This window comes from Bos mutus, chromosome 25 (genome assembly GCF_027580195.1).
Source record: "Bos mutus isolate GX-2022 chromosome 25, NWIPB_WYAK_1.1, whole genome shotgun sequence".
Classification (NCBI taxonomy): Eukaryota; Metazoa; Chordata; class Mammalia; order Artiodactyla; family Bovidae; genus Bos; species Bos mutus.
The window spans coordinates 27,673,467-27,690,342 of record NC_091641.1 but is presented as its reverse complement, the minus strand read 5'-3'; the positions used below and the strand labels follow the sequence as shown (position 1 = coordinate 27,690,342).

The 16,876-nt window shown below is 48.6% G+C and overlaps 1 protein-coding gene across 3 annotated transcripts in view; it reads left to right on the top strand.

The window, feature by feature from the left end:
* Positions 1-543: 543 nt before the first annotated feature.
* ABCC1 (ATP binding cassette subfamily C member 1 (ABCC1 blood group)) overlaps positions 544-16,876 on the top strand; it is a 152,161-nt gene continuing 135,828 nt past the window's right edge. For all 3 annotated transcript variants that reach the window (XM_070363190.1, XM_070363189.1, XM_070363188.1), the window contains exon 1: positions 544-687. In XM_070363190.1, the coding sequence (XP_070219291.1) occupies positions 640-687 (48 nt within the window). In that variant the 5' untranslated portion in view covers positions 544-639. The remainder of the gene's footprint in view (positions 688-16,876) is intronic.

Below are 16,876 nucleotides of genomic sequence, written 5' to 3'. Positions count from 1 at the left end.
GATTAGATTGAGTATCCACCTCCTGCAGTTTCCCAGTCAGCTCTTGAGCCAGCAGGCCGGGTTAGCCCGGAGGACCCTGGAGAAGTCACTCAACCTCTCTGCCTTTAGTTCTCTTCCTTCATGAAAAGGGAGTCACAACAGAGTCCAATGAGGACGCAGCTACGGTGTCTGGCACTCTGCGCTCATAGAGGGATCAGTGCATATTATTGCCCCTGGTGGTTTCTATTACTGTTGCTGTCGTCTCGATGTTGTTGTTACAACAGGATTTGAAAACTGGTCTGGGGTCGGGACACAACGGTCGCGCTCGGTCTTTCCCGAGCCTCTGATAGGGGTGTGGTGGGGGTGGGATCGGGCGCCTAGGGAGGGCGGGGGTCCGGTCCTGGTGGCCGCAAGGTCTAGCGTGCGAACTCTCCGCGTGGCCCAGGCGGGCCGGGCGAGGTGAGCGGGGCGGGGCCGGGCGGGGCGGGGCCGCCGCATCCCCGTGACGCGCCGGCCAACCAGGCGGCGTTGCGGCCCCGGCTCCCTCAGTCGCTGCCTCCCGCCCTCCCCGCCGCCGCCACCGCCACCGCCGCCGCCGCCAGCAGCCGGGCCCGTCCGCCCGCCGCTGCCCGCCGTGCCCGCCGTGCCCGAGCCGGCCGCATGGCGCTCCGGGACTTCTGCAGCGTCGATGGCTCCGACCCCTTCTGGGTACGTGCTCGGCGGCCGCTCGGATCGCGTGGGGCCGGCGGACGTGAGCGGCAGCGGCAGGGAGGCCGGCATGCGGGCGGGGAGGCCGGCCGGCAGGGGGAAGCGCCGGGCTCGAGCGGGTTGGGCCCGCGGTCCCGGGGTCCCCTGCCACCCCGAACGCCGCGCTCCCCTCCCCGCAGCCGGCCTGGCGGGGCCCGCTCCCCACCCTGCCCTCAGCCGGCCCCCTTCGGGAGCGCAGCTGATGGGGGGCGGAAAACTTGGGTGACTGGGTTCCAGGGAAGCAGGGCGTTGGGGAGGGGTTGCAAATGCCTGGCTCTGGGGCTTTTTGGGAAAGGTGAGGGGCCAGAGCCTGGGAGAGGGGGCCGAGAAGAGGGGCCCTTTCTTCTCTGGGGTTCCCCCTCCACTTGAAAATAACCTTCCACGGACGGAGACGCCAGAGATGAGGGGTGTCTCCCTGCTTAAGTTCCCCCATCTCCTTTGTGGCTTGGAACCCGCTTTCACAAACACCCGGTTGCCAAAGGGCTGAGGTGGGGAGGGGCTCAGACTGTGGAAAGGGGCTTCCAGTGGCTGACTTGAGGTTTGCCCCCTCCCCAGTTGTTTTGCATACACATTAAGTTCCTGTGGTTACATGTTTTTGACATCTTTTACTTTACTTCTGTTTAATTACTGTGGCTCTGGGTGTGTGTAGGGGGGTCGAGTTTGAGGGGACAGGGGAAGAATTAGGGAAGTTTCAGGAATAGCTAGGAAAGAAGGTGGGGCTGCTCACCCCTGCCCTGACTTGCTTGACCGTGGGGTCAGATTTGGGGGTCAGCTGAGGATACCCAAGGATCCTGGTACCAGTGGATTTTGTGCTGTTCCGCACCTGAGACCTGAGGCTTCTCTGTGTGGGGACCAACCCCAGGTTCCTTCTGAATCTTTGCTGTTGAGCCTGGCCGGGTCTCCGGAGGCCACTCTGGCTTAATCCCCAGTGTCTTGGGCTTTAGTTTCTCTCTAATGCGATTTGCCTCTGTTACAGGAAGCACTTCTGTGTCTTACTCTCTTGATTATTAACAGTAGGCAAACCTGGGCAGGATAGTTTTTCCGCTTTTGTTTAGGAATCGGGAAACACCCCTGGTTCTTTGGAGCCAGTGACTAGCATCTCCAAATACCTTCTTGTTCTGTTTTGTGGTCCTCTCCTTGAAGGTTGCATTTGGAGTGTTGATAAGTCATCTTCGAGGGCCCCATGGGAAGGGTTTATTTGGGGGATGGGGGCGGTAGGTATCACTTGTTAGAACAACCACACACATCTGGCTGTGTCTCACATTTTCAGGCCAAGGGGATTTACTCGGGGGCTGGAAATAGTACAGACGCTTTGCACTCAAGGTCCAGGATTGATTGGGGAGCAGACTTACTTGCAAAGTAGTATTGTACTTAGCAGAGACAGGAAAATCTGAGGAGTCCTTGCTCCCAGTACCCAGTGACAACAACAAGATTATTTCTGCAAGAATCAGATGGGGATCTGGTCTAGTGTTGCTGTGATACTGGAGAATTTCCTTGTTTATTTTGTTCTGAATTACAGAGGGGATAAAATAGGTGACCATGAATTCTTCACCAGGATGTATTGTATTGATGGCAACTGGCGGTTGATGGATGGCATCAGGTTTTCCAACGTCGAATGGGTTTGGGGGTGTCATCTGTTTACTTAGCTGAAGAAGCTTATCTGAGGAAATCTGTTGTGTGTTTTGTTTTTTATTTTTCTCCTGCAAGGACTTTTGCTACAGAAATTGCCAGGTGGTTGGCTTTCCCTTCGGCCAGGCCCTCCATCTCTCTGCCAGTCTTTGGCCTTGCAGACTTTGCTCTGCCCTTCCTCCCTCTGGATTTCTGGACTCACTGGTTGTCCCAGTTTCTCAAGGTGCCCTGGAACCAGGGTTTGAGTGCAGGCAGCGGGGGCGTGAGCATTTCCAGGTAGCCTGAGAAACCAAATGTAATCAAGAGCAGGTGACTTCTGTGTTTCCCAGGGCACCCACTCAAGGCCGGGAGAGACTGACCTGCCAGCCACTAGGTAACTATGTGATCTTGGGCAAGCCACCATGTCTGTCTGTGCTTCAGCTTCCTCATCTGTAAAATAGGGGTGTGGGCCCCCACAGCCTCAACCTGCTACAGTTGTTTTGCAGAGTAAAATGAGTTCATCTGTGCAAGCCACTCAGCCCATGCCCCGCACAGAGGTAAACAATGGTTATTGCTTTCTTTCCAGAGATGAAGTTGTGTGTTTCAGGTTGCTGGTCCTTCCTTTGGACCCACTTTTTCTTAAGCTGGGGCATGGGATTGGGCCATCCACCCGGTCATGCCTGGCTCCTCCCTTGACCAAGGTCATGTGTTTAGAAATCAACGCGACTAGCCCACCTGAGACTCTAATCAGAGTTTTGTTCCTGAGTCTGCCTGCCTCTGAGCCCCAGGAAAGGGCCAGAAAAACCACACGATGTGGAAATAACCCGTGGTGAGGGTTCGGCTGACTTACCACCTTCACCCAGGCAAATGCTCTGGGATGAAAAAAGAGGAACTTGGTTATCTAAATGGAAAATAGGGGCCAAGTTCGCCAGCCCTGGGTTTGCTTTTATTTATTTATTTATTTTTGAGGGTGCTTGGTGTGGAGTAGGTGGGAAGGGCTGTTTTGTGGCTGATGTTTGAATGATGGTTGGGCAAATGGGCCTGGGCCTCCCCTTGCAAGCTAATTTTTTTAACCAAAAAATTGTTTATTAATTTATTGCAAGTCCAGTGTAGAAAAATCAGAAAATGTCAAAAAGTAAGTGACAAGTCAGTAAGCAGTGGTGTATGACGGCTCTGAGCAGTGCTTGGATCCCTAGAGTTCAAATCCTGGCTCTACTCCCTGGGCAAATCACTCCCCGCCACTCCATGCCTCAGTTTCCACACCTGAATAATGGGGATGTTAACACAGTACCAAGCGAATCCTCAGCAGGTACTTAGGATGTTGTTGCTTGGTATACAGTTGGTATGGTGTTTGGTGGTTTAATCTCTTTAAGTTGTGTCCCATTCTTGCGACCCCATGGTCTATAGCCACCCAGCCTCCCCTTTCCATGGGATTCTCCAGGGAAGAATACTGGAGTGGGTTGCCATTTCCTTCTCCAGGGGATCTTCTGAACCCAGAGATTGAACCTGCGTCTCCTGCATTGCAGTCGTGTTGTCTACCACTGAGCCACCAGGGAAGCCCTGGTATACAGGTGGCCCTCGGTAAATTTAAGTGATGCACTAGCTGGAATTCTCTAGTTAATTTTTGCTACTGTACTTGCTGCTTCAGGGATCGGTGGCTCTGTGTTTGGTTCATGGAGTCCTGCTGATCATTTTGTCCTGGGGTTATTTGCCTCGGAGATGCCCTGAACCTTCTTCCACCTCAGTAACCCCCTGAATATTCAGTTTGGCTGCCAAAAGGTGGGAGAAAAGGAGTGTTTTATTTTTTCAATTTTTTGGCCACACTGCACAATATGTAGGATCTTCGTTTCCCTGACCAGGGATTGAACCCACACCCCTGGCGTTGGAAGCTTGGAGTCTTAACCGTTGGATCACCAAGGAAGTCCCCAAAAGAAGTATTTTAGAAGCCATTTGAAATTCTTCTTGGGGTAAGGTCTGACCTTGGCGTCAGTCTAATTTCTGGCATAATTAACTCCCTGTGGCCTCACTATAATGTAGAAAGAGCCATTTTTTTCCTCCATCCTTTAAGCTTCCTGTGGGTTTTTAGATGCATCACTGTGCTTTCCTCCACCTTTCTCTCCTCCTTTATGTCTGCCCCTCCTGGTCTCTTCTTCCCATGTGGACTAGAGCCATGGGGCCCCTGGAACTGGTGGGGTCGTCCCCTCTGTCCACCCCACCTGAGGCCCAGAATGGCAGCATGACAAGGTAAATGGCTTTGGGAGGAGAAGAGGGCACTCTCTGAAACGACAGGGCAGGGTGAAGCTAGTCTCCTTCTCCCGGCTGGACAGGCTCTGTTTGGGGTAGCCTTACCTTTGGAACGTGGTGGTGGATGAAAAATCTCTCTTTCCATTCACATTCTCAACTTTTTGGAGCCGACATCTCCACCTGGGTGTCGCTGGTTTACCTCGTCCCATGCGGAACTTGGGCTTCCCTGGAGGCTCACAGTAAAGAATCCGCCTGCAATGCAGGAGACCTGGGTTCAATCCCTGGGTCAGGACGATCCCCTGGAGAAAGGATTGGCTACCCACTCCAGTATCCGTGCCTGGGAAATCTCAGGGACAGAGGAGCCTGGCGGGCTACAGTCGATGGGATCACGAAGAATCAGACATGACTTAGCAACTAAGTCACCGCCACCACGATGAACTTAGAGGTCTCCCTCCCATTCCCCCTATGCCCCCCTATGGGGAGGACCGCCCCAGTCCTCCCCATCTCAGTGGACCAGGGCAGCTCTGCCCCAGAAATTCAGGCCGAAACCCTGCATCAGCCGTGACTCCCCTCCTTGCCTCCCATTCCACATCTCATCAGCAAATCAGCAAATCCTGTTGCCTGTTCCTTCAGAATGTTTCCAAATCTGCCTGCTTCTCACTACCTCCTTGCCTTCCTCTCTGGCCAGAGCCATCACAGCCTCAATCCTGCAGCTGGCTGTTCGCACCTCAGTGCTTTCCTTGCTGCCCTCCTTGACCCTGCAGTCTGGTCTCAGCCCTGTGGCCAGAGGAATCCTGTTAAAGACACAGCTCAGACCCTCTCCCTATACCTAGACCTTCTGCCCTATACCCTGCAGCGACTCCTTGCATCCCTCAGGGAAAAAGCCAGAGGCCTCAGAGAAACTTACAAGGCCTAAGAGCATCTGATCCCTCACCTCTCTGATCAAACTGCCTGCTACATCTGTCTCCCTTTGCTCCAGAACTGGCTGCCTCGGGGCCTTTGCACTTGCTGTTTCCCCTGCCCAGAATGCTTGTGCACTTTCAGATCCTTGTCCTAGTGTCAGCCCAAGCAACCTTTCCTGGACTCCCTGCTGCTTTGTTGTGGCTCCCTCCAACCCTGCAACCCAGCACTTACTGCCAAAATAAGTCTTACTTATTTTGTTTACTGTCTGTAAACTCCCGCCAAAAGTTCAGCTTCACGGAGGGAAGGAGGGGTTTTTGCCTGTGCTTGTTCTTATGGCTGTAATCCCAGCCTCAGTGCCTGGAACATAGTAGATTCTCAGTAAATAATGAATGAATGACAGGAGGCTTTGGAGTGACTTTTGAGCTGGCTTGAAGCCTCTTCCCAGAGTCTTCTAAGGATGAAATAGACCCTCACCTGTTTGGAATGGGAACCCAGGTGGACTGAGCCTTCCAGGTTCCACATCTGCCTGCTTATGTTTTGTCTTGCAAAGTTGAAAACTGAGTCTGGCCTCTCTTTTTCCAGGACTCAGTACGTTGCACATACAGTAGGTGCGATTAACGTTTGAATTTGAGTATCTTGAGGCACAAGTTCCATTGGGGGATTAGATCTAGCTCGCTAGTGTTCTGCTCTGGCTTTATTTTAACGTGGAATTACTGTGATTGCTGATATTTACTGATGAGAAGAATTCACAGAACGGTCTGCATTTCTGACTTTTGGAAAATCAGGAGATCTGACTGCGTGAGGGCCTTCGCTTATACGTCGTGGGTGGTCGGCTGGGGCTGCCCCCTCCGACAGAGCAGCCTGCCAGAACAGGCTGGCCCCGGGTTGGCACAATCCCTTCTCCTCCTTATTGCTACTTTACTTCTAAGGCCCGGCATCCATTGCCTTTTTCCCTTTGTGCTTTCTCCCTTGGTCTGCTTCCTTCATCAGTGGAGTCCACCTGGATCTGTAGGTGTTAGAGTCAGTGTCTCCCTCCAGGTTTTCATGGTGGGATAAGGCCTAGATTTCATCAGATCTTAATGGTCAGTAACATGCTAGCCCGTAAAAACTTGCCTGGACCTTTTACAGAAAGAAAGAAATGGCTAGTAAAATGCTTTTGAACTGTGATGCTGGAGAAGACTCTTGAGAGTCCCTTGGACTGCAAGGAGAGCCAACCAGTCAATCCTAAAGGAAATCAACTCTGAATATTCACTGACAGGACTGATGCTGAAACTGAAGCTCCAGTACTTTGGCCACCGGATGTGAAGAGCCGACTCATTGTTAAAGACCCTGATGCTGGGAAAGACTGAAGGCAAGAGAAGGGAAAGACAGGATGAGATGGTTAGATGGCATCGTTGACTCAATGGACATGAGTTAGGGCAAACTCCAGGAGATAGTGAAGGACAGTGAAGTCTGGTGTGCTGCAGTCCATGCGGTCACAAAGAGTTGGACACGACTGAGTGACTGAACAAAATGTTTTGGGATAATGACAAGGACTTGAACTTCCTGAGGCCAGTGTTTCCCCCAGCCTTGCCTGGTAATGGGACAGACAGGTCTTTTGTGGTGAAGGCATGGGACTCGACTTATCTTGACAAGGCTGGGCCGTGAGGAAGCCCCCGTAGGGGAGGGCTGGTAGGTGTAGAGCAGTTTCTCAGCCTGGACATGCTGGACCTTTGGGGCCAGGTAATTCCCTGTTGTGGGGCCGCCCTGGGCCTTGTAGGCTGTTCAGCTGCAGCCCTGGTCTCTCCCCACGAGATGCCGGTAGCACCTTCTCCCTGTTGTGACAACAAAAGTGTCTCCAGATGTTGTCACCTGTCCCCTGGGTGGGGAAGTCCCACAGCCATTGATGTGGAGGAACCCAGAGAAGAAATCTGGGGCAAGACTTTTGCCTCAACACGCAGCCCCCTGAGTTTTTAAGCTGTTGAACACCTCATGTAATTGGCTTATTGAGGTTGCCGTGGAGAAGCTTAATGAGATGCGAAGAGGGTTAAACTCCAATTAGCCAGAGAAGGAGATTGCAGCTGTTTTCATGCTGTTTGCCTGCCTCTTTCCATCTCGGGCTGCTTTTCCCTAATCCATTCTGGCTGGGGAGGTGGGTGGGAAAGGGTGGGGTGGTGTGAAGGTTTGGCCCCAGAGTGAAGTGCTTGTCTAGAGAGATCAGCTGCTCCTGCATCTTAAACTGCTCCAGGAGAGGTGGACAGTTACAAAGTGGAGATTCTACTTAAGTGTCCCCTTGGTTTAATTGTGGGATTGTATCTCCCGGGGGAGATTGCAGGTCCTGGAAAATGGGTCTAGATGCCCAGGGAGGGTGGCGTCAGGCCCTCAGGCAGTAATTGAGGTTTTACGAGGCTTCTCCCTTCCCTCTCAGTGAATTGTCTCCGTGAGAACCTTCCTTCATGTTTTCTTGGCTACCTGTTTGGAGTGCCTTCCTCCCTGGAGAGTTGTTATCAGGAGCCTGTGTTTCCCTGGTGCAGAGTACTTGAGTGTGATCTTTACAACTGGATTCGTTCTCCTGTTCTTCCCACAACCATTTCTCACTCATTCATTTATTCAGTCTTTTATTATTAGTTGAGCATCTGCGGCACACTGCCACTGTTCTAGACACTGGAGATACAGCCACGAACAAGGCGGACGAGACCCATGTTCTCATGGAGCTGATGCTGGGGATGACCAAACTGATTTTGGATAGCGGCGAATGCCACAAAGACATGAACTGGGACGAACTAGGGTGTGAGCTGCGATGGGGGTATGTCCAGGGAAGGCCTTTCAAAGGAGATGACTCTTGACCTTTGACCCATGGCAAAGCTGGCTGTGCGAGGGCTGGGGGAATGGAATCTCAGATAGAGGGGACAGCACGTGCAAAGGCCCTGAGGTGCATGGAGTGATCAAAGGAACTGTGGAGCCCATATAAGGAAAATCTGGCCTGGAGCCTGCTACCAAAATGCCTTCAGCACTAATAAAATGACTTGTGGTACTAAGAAGGGCCTGGAAACTCCAAGGAGGAAGCTTGCTGCAGCTTGGCAGGGAGATGGAACATTATTACTTGCTCCCCGATATCGTGGTCTTCTGATTTATTTAGGTTTGAATGGGTCTCAGGTTTTAAAAATTAAGTTTATGTGTTTATGTGTTTTTATCTGTTTCAGAACATTGGCCACACTGTTCAGGGTCAGATCAGGTTGGAAATCCCCACTGCCCTTGATTCCCCTCAAAGGCTTTTTAGGACCCATTAACATGATGAGGTGCTTTTCTTACATGATTAAGATGACTTTCTAAAGGGTTGCTAAAAAAAAGTCTTCTTTTTAAAATAGATGTTGAATTGACCTGGAAGTTCTTGCACAGTAACTCTTTTGATTATGCTATTGCTTTCAAAGAATTATCTTTTAGAAGTTACAACTTTAGAGACTTCCCTCTTGGTCCTGTGGCTAAGACTCTGTGCTCCCAATGCAGGGGGCCCAGGTTTGATCCCTGGTCAGGAAACTAGATCCCAGATGCCGCAACTAAAAGATCCTGCCTGCCTCCATGCAGACACACTGCAGCCAAATAAATAAAATATTAAATAAATAAATAAATAAAAAGTTGCAACTTTAAAAAAAGTTTATGGTGTAGCCACTATGGAGAACAGTGTGGAGATTCCTTAAAAAACTGGAAATAGAACTGCCATATGACTCAGTAATCCCACTGCTGGGCATACACACCAAGGAAACCAGAATTGAAAGAGACACGTGTACCCCAATGTTCATTGCAGCACTGTTTACAATAGCTAGGACATGGAAGCAACCTAGATGTCCATTGGCAGATGAATTGATAAGGAAGTTGTGGTACATATACACAACGGAATATTACTCAACTATAAGAAAGAACACGTTTGAGTCAGTTCTAATGAGGTAAATGAAACTGGAGCCTGTTATACAGAGTGAAGTAAGTCAGAAAGAGAAACACCAATACGGTATGCTATGCTATGCTATGCTAAGTCACTTCAGTCGTGTCCGACTCTGTGCGACCCCATAGACGGCAGCCCACCAGGCTTCCCCATCCCTGGGATTCTCCAGGCAAGAACACTGGAGTGGGTTGCCATTTCCTTCTCCAATGCATGAAAGTGAAAAGTGAAAGGGAAGTCGCTCAGTCGTGTCCGACTCTTAGCGACCCCATGGACTGCAGTCTACCAGGCTCCTCCATCCATGGGATTTTCCAGGCAAGAGTACTGGAGTGGGGTGCCATTGCCTTCTCTGCCAATACGGTAAGTTAACCCATATATATGAAATTTAGAAAGATGGTAACAATGATCCTATATGCAAGGCAGCAAAAGAGACACAGATGTAAAGAACAGTCTTTTGGACTCAGAGAAGGCAAGGGTGGGATGATATGAGAGAATAACATTGAAATATGTATATTACCGTATGTAAAACAGGTGACTAGCGCAAGTTCGATGCATGAAGCAGGGCATTCAAAGCTGGTGCTCTGGGACAACCCAGAGGATGGGATGGGGAGGGAGATGGGAGGGGGGTTCAGGATGGGGGAACACATGCACCTGCGGCTGATTCATGTTGATATGTGGCAAAACCCACCACCACACTGTAAAGTAATTATCCTCCGATTAAAATAAAATTTTTAAAAAAGTTTAAAAATACTAGAATAAAGCTGTATTCTGGAAGAATATGAAGGCAAAGTGAAAGTTTCAGTACTTCCCCTCCCTGCGCTCTGTTCCCAGATGTCACCATTGATGGTAGTTTCTTGCGTGTCCTTCTAGAAAATTTCAAGCATATGCAAATATGTAGGAAGTGTGAGTGGGCGGGGAGAGATTGAATATCTTTTTTCCCTCCCCAAATAGTTTCATATTCTAAATAACGTTCTGTATCTTGCTCCTTTCGCTTAGAAACCCGTGTTGATTTTTCTGTCCGAGGTAGGTCCAGGGAAATTGAAAGAAAAAGAAATAACACTTTACCAGCCATACTCTCCTGTTACATGACTGTGCCGTGTATTCACCCAGTCCTCCCTGGGTTGCTTTCAGGGTCTTTGGTTCCAGTTTTCTGCACCATGAACAGTGCTGCCTCAAACACGCTGGGTGCTCATCTCGGTACTTTCTGTGGAGAGGTGTAAATGACTCAGCAGAGTCAGTTTCCCCTGAGAAATTGCTTGGTGGGGGATCTGTGCATTTTGAAATGTGACAGTTCTTTTTTTTTTTTCTCTTTGCTTTTCTTGGAGTCTCCTTTATTTATTTTTTTAAATTTATTTATTTTAATTAGAGGCTAATTACTTTACAATATTGTAGTAGTTTTGCCATACATTGACATGAATCAGCCACGGGTGTACATGTGTTCCCCATCCTGAACCTCCCTCCCCATCCCATCCCTCAGGGTCATCCCAGTGCACCAGCCCTGAGCTCCCTGTCTCATGCATCGAACCTGGACTGGCGATCTGTTTCACATATGATAATATACATGTGTTTCCCCGGTGGCTCAGAAGTTAAAGTGTCTGCCTGCAATGTGGGAGACCGAGGTTCAATCCCTGGGTTGGCAAGAGCCCCTGGAGGAGGGCATGGCAACCCACTCCAGTATTCTTGCCTGGAGAATCCCATGGACAGAGAAGTGGGCTACAGTCCACGAGGTCACAAAGAGTCGGGAATGTGATAGTTCTGATTCTCAAGTGACAGCTGTGGTTTAAACTCTCACTAATGGATTTACTGGGGTTCCCAGGTGGCGCAGTGGTAAAGAATCGGCCTGCCAGCGCAGGAGGTGCAAGAGACGTGGGTTTGATCCCTGGGTCGTGAAGATCTCTTGGAGGAGGAAATTGCAACCCCCTCCGGTATTCTTTCCTGGAAAATTCCATGGACAGAGGAGCCTGGCAAGCTGCAGTCCATGGGGTCCCAGAGAGTCAGACACAGCTGAGTGCACGCACGCAGTGGACTCACCAGCATTTATTAAGTACCTGTTGTGCTCGTGGCATTTGAGAGCATTGATCAGGCTGGGAATTGACCAGACTCATGTTGCTTCCTTGTGTGTGAGAGGATTTTGCCCAGCAGTTAAACCATCCTTCCAGTGGGTTTGGTCCAGAGAGTGATTGGTTTATGTTCTAATTTTAAAAAGATATGTTTAAATTTTAAACATCTTTTGACTTCTTTGTTTAAAAAGTACTTTTACATTAACAGTTCAACAACATGTAAAAGTTTTACTCATAATTTTCTCGTGCTAAAACGATAAAAGTTATTTTATCATGACTTATTTTTTACATGTAAACTTTCTAGTTTAATTGTAGAGTGTTCTGGTTCACAAAGTGATACTCCTTGTGAGAAAACAGCATAGAGGTATTTAAATAAAGCGTTAATTCTTTCTAACCAATAACCATTCTTCCTGTCCTTTCTCTGTAATCATGGAAATGTTTATAAACATAAATAATATGCTTAAAAATAAAGTGGGTTATATTATTATCATCACTCTACTTTTTCTTTTGCTTAACATGATACATGGCAGTACACATAATCTCAGTAGTAATTCTTAAACTATTGTGTAATATTCCAAGTTATAGATTTGTTATTGATTCAGCCATTTCCCAGTTAATAACATCGCTTGCATTGTTTCCCATTTTTTGGCTTCTGTAAACAATGCTCCAGTAAACATCCTTGTCCATGGGTTAAAATTCTGTACATTTTAGTTTTTAATGAGTATTGGGGTTCCCAGGTGGTGCAGTGGTAAAGAATCTACCTGCCAATACAGGAGACACAAGAGACGCAGATTCAGTCCATGGGTTGGAAGATCCCCCGGAGCAGGTAATGGCAACTCACTCCAGTGTTCTTGCCTGGGAAATCCCATGGACAGAGGAGCCTGGTGGGCCACAGTCCACGGGGTCGCAGAGAGTTGGCCATGACCGAGCACATGCATATGCAGTGGGCATTGGCCGGTTATTTTCCAGAAAGGTTGTAGCAAGTCCATTCCTAGCAACAGGGACTGGGAATTCCCATTTCTTGGCATCCTTCCAGCCCTGTACCTGGCTGACTTCTGTTAATTTGATGGACAAAAAAGATATCTTATTTTCACCGGTATTTCCCTTAGAAGTTGAGCATCCTACGACATACTCCTTGGTGATTCACGTGTTCTGTTGTGTGCATGTAAGTGTCCTTTTTGTGCATTTTTACTCTGGTGTGCTCTTTTCTGTTAATTTGTGGGCACACTCAGTATATTGGGACTCTTGCTTCTTTTGTCCATATTTTTCCATCGGCCGTTGTTTGTTGGTGCGTTAACATCCGGATCTTGTCCAGATTGTTATGTGGTCTTTTCTCTCCTGCATTTTCATTTATTCTTGTGAGAATTTTCCCATGTTCCTGCACAACTTTTGTAATTATGCCTTTAAATGTCCAAGCGGCAGTTTCTGGTATTGTGGACTGTAATTTACATAATTATTGCCTGTGGTTTGACATTTAGGTTGCTGTTTCCCCCTTCTTTTTTTTTTTTTTTTTTCTTTCAAAGAGAACATTGTAATGAATATCATATGGTAGTGCCTGTTGACTCCTTTAGAACATACTGTTTGGAGTGGAGAGAATATTTAAAATCATTGAAAATGTTTTATTTCCTGTCTACAACAAGCCCAGCTTGTTTTTAAGAAAGTGGTAGCTCAGTTCTAGCGGGGTCTCTCTGAAGGTGCTCATCATTATGGTTGTTGCTTTCATGATTATTTAGAGCAGATGATACGTGTACGTTAGTCGTAGCGCCTTCCCCAGTCCCTCTAATCAGCCTTGTCAGGCTGGAGACCGGAAGCCCAGGGGAAAGGTGAAACTCCAGGGTGCTGGGGAAGGTGACCCGGTAGTAATTTAGATTATCCAGGAGCTCTTTGATAAGGGTTCTTCCTCAGAAGCAATTTCACTCACCCAGGGCCGAGGAGAAAAGGCATGTGTTAGATTAGACTCTGAGGATGGTAGTGCAATGGGGCTCTCCCTTTTTTTTTTAAAGTAATTTATCTATTTATTTATTCTATAGTAGGTCCTTGTTGCTTGTCTGTTTTAATTGTTTATTTATTGTTGGCTGTGCTGGGTCTTCGTTGCTGCCTGGGCTTTGCTCTAGTTGCAGAGAGCAAGGTTCTTACTGCGGTAGCTTCTCTTGTTTCGGCTCCCAGACTCCAAAGCACAGGTTCAGTAGTTGTGGCCTGCAGGCTTAGTTGCTCCGAGGCATGTCAGCTCTTCCTGGATCAGGGATCGAACCTGTGTCTCTGGCATTGGCAGGCGGATTCTTTATCACTGAGCCACCAGGGAAGCCCTGGTTATCTATCTGTTTTAAATATAGCCGTGTGGACATGTCAGTCCCAAACTCTCAACCTATCCTTCCCCCGTAACCATAAATTCATTCTCTAAGACTATGAGTCTGTTTCCGTTCTGTAAGTTCACTTGTACCATTTTATTTTTTTTTAGATTCTGCACGTAAGTGATATCACAATATTTGTCTTTTTCTTTCTGACTTACTTCACTTAGTACAATAATCTCCGGGTCTATCCGTGTTGCTGCAGATGGGATTATTTCATTCTTTTTAACGGCTGAGTAATAGTCCATTGTATGTATGTATATCCAGTCATCTGTCAGTGGACATTTAGGTTGCTTCCATGTCTTGGCTATTGTAAACAGTGGTGCAATGATCCTGGGGTGCATGTATCCTTTTGAGCTACGTTTTTCTCCAGATATATGCCCAGGAGTGGGATTTCTGGGTCATGTGGTGGCTCTATTTTTAGTTTTTTAAAAGGATCTCTATACTCTTCTCCAAAGTGGGTGTGCTGCTGCTGCTGCGAAGTTGCTTCAGTCGTGTCCGACTCTGTGTGACCCCATAGACGGCAGCCCACCAGGCTCCCCCATCCCTGGGAGTCTCCAGGCAAGAACACTGGAGTGGCTTGCCATTTCCTTCTCCAATGCATGAAAGTGAAAAGTGAAAGTGAAGTCGCTCAGTCCTGTCCGACTCTTTGCGACCCCATGGACTGCAGCCTACCAGGCTCCTCCGTCCATGGGATTTTCCAGGCAAGAGTACTGGAGTGGGGTGCCAAAGTGGGTGTATCGATTTATATTCCCACCAGCAGTGTATTTTTGTCTACTGAGATCCCTGGGGTGTCTAGGGGGACCATTTCACACTTGATGCTGGAGTCAGAGCTGGCCCACTTGCAGTTCATTTGCTATTTGGTGGGGAGGGGCTGGAGAGAGCGCTTATCCCTGGGTCAGACCCTGTTATTCCCAAAGAGGATATTAGTTGGGGGAGGTGGTGGGGATCAGAGAATTGGTAGCTGAAGGCACTATTGGGTGAGGGGAAGGTGCAGCACTAGAGAAAGCCAAGGATGTATATGGCTGAGGTCTCAAGGCCAGGTTCAGGAGCCCAGGCTCGAAAATCAGTCCTGCCAGTTCCCAGGCTGGTGCAACCTTGGACCAGTTGCTTACCTTCTGGGAACCTCAGTGTCCTCATCTGTAAAGTGGGGATCACGATCTTGCTGCGAATCTCTCAGATTTGGAAAGAAAAGAGGCAGGATGTAGAGGAAGCTCAGAAAAGCTCAGCAGGCATGTGCTGTGTTTCTATAGGAGGCCGGCCTGGAGGGGACCGTGACGGACAGTCGAGCGCAGTAGCGTGGGGATTTCTACTGTGGCGATTCTCTTCTGGTTTATCACCTCCCTGCAACCTCTGGGCTCATGCAGGCCTTGGCAGAATGAGGATGGAGCCCAGCCTGACCTCAGGGATTCAGACGTCGGTCTCTAGCATCTGAGGATTCAGGCTAATTCGCCCAGCTGTTACAGGGTGTCTGTAGGGTGTCAGGGTCTGGGTAAGGCATGCTGAGGTGTTGGGTGTCAACTCTGAAACTGGGCTGATGGGTGGGAAAGTTCGTTCTGGAGATTTTCTTTGTCGTCTGGCATTCAGAAGACGTGTTTAAGTGCACAGGGATGAAGGTGGGCTCTGACAGCTGAGAGCTGCTGACGGATGCATACTTGGGAAGTTCCAGGTTTTCAGTTACTGTAAACATGGTCATGATTGAATTACTTAAAGGGACTTTTCTCGTATTCTCTTCTTTGACGTTATAAGAGGTCCAGTATAAAATGAAATAAGACAGGAGCTAGTACAGTAAAATGTGACAGTCCTCCAAAATTACACTCTTCTAGAGATTATCTGTTATGGGCGTTTTAATTTTCACTTCCTTTTCTCCGCATGTCCCACATGTTAAGATGTTCTTTAAAAATAAGAATGAGGTTTTATGAAAACGTTCTCTGTGTTTCATTTACTGTTCATCTTGGATACCACCCATTTTTAATGAATATATTTACTTGAAATGTCAACATGAGCCTAATTATATAATTTGCTAATAATTGTTTCCTTTCCAGGCGGTTGGATAGCCTTGTTTTTTAACTTCTGTGTAAGGGAGATCTGGGGAAGATGTGAAGCAAGGTTGCGTGGGTGTCAGGAGGGCACTTGTTCCACCCTCTCGGATGCCCCTGGCAGGAGACAGAGCCTCTGAGGGTCAGTGCCCCAGGGCTGTGAGTTGTGCTCAGAGGACAGAGCTCTTGCCCATTGGTCCGTGGCCTGGCCCCATTCAGTCTGCATTCTCTGAGGGGCTCCTGATTATCCTTGCACTGAATTGATGCTGGGAATCCAAAGATGTGCAGAGCAGGGCTCCTCACCATCCTTGAGTTGCAGTCTTGTGGGAGATTGAACAAATGAGTGGAAAATCATAGCCATGAAAGGCTGTGAAGGGGGGCTCAGTGGTGCTCAATGAGTGCAGTAGGGGTTTTATTTGATCCATGGATGGAAAGAAGAGACTCCCTGAGTGGGGAGATTGTGTGAGGTTATAAATGTAGCTCTATGTGACAAGGACCCCAAACACAGTGGCTTAAGATAGAAGCTAATTTCTCTCTGGGCTTCCCTGGTGGTAAATAATCCACCCGCCAGTGCAGGAGACATGAGAGATGCGGGTTGGATCCCAGGGTCAGAAAGATCCCCTGGAGAAGGAAATGGCAACCCACTCCAGTATTCTTGCCTGGAGAATCCTATGGACAGAGGAGCCTGGTGGGCTACAGTCCATGGGGTTGCAAAGAGCTGGATACGACTTAGTGACTAAACAACAACCATTTCTCTGTGGTGTAAAAATCCCAGCTTGCATGGCAGCTCTGTCCCTGAGGATGCCAGGGGCCCAGGCTCCTCCTGTCTCGTTGCTGTGCTATCCTAGGTGCTGCCCTCATTGTGAATCAAGAATGTGCACCCCCATGTCAACATTCCAGCCAGAGCGAAGGAAGCAGAAGGGTGTAACCCAGAAGTCACCCACATCACTTCTGTTCACATCTCACTTCTGTTCACATGGCCAGTAAGCTAGTCATATGACCACATTGCTGCAAGGGAGTCTGGGAAATGTA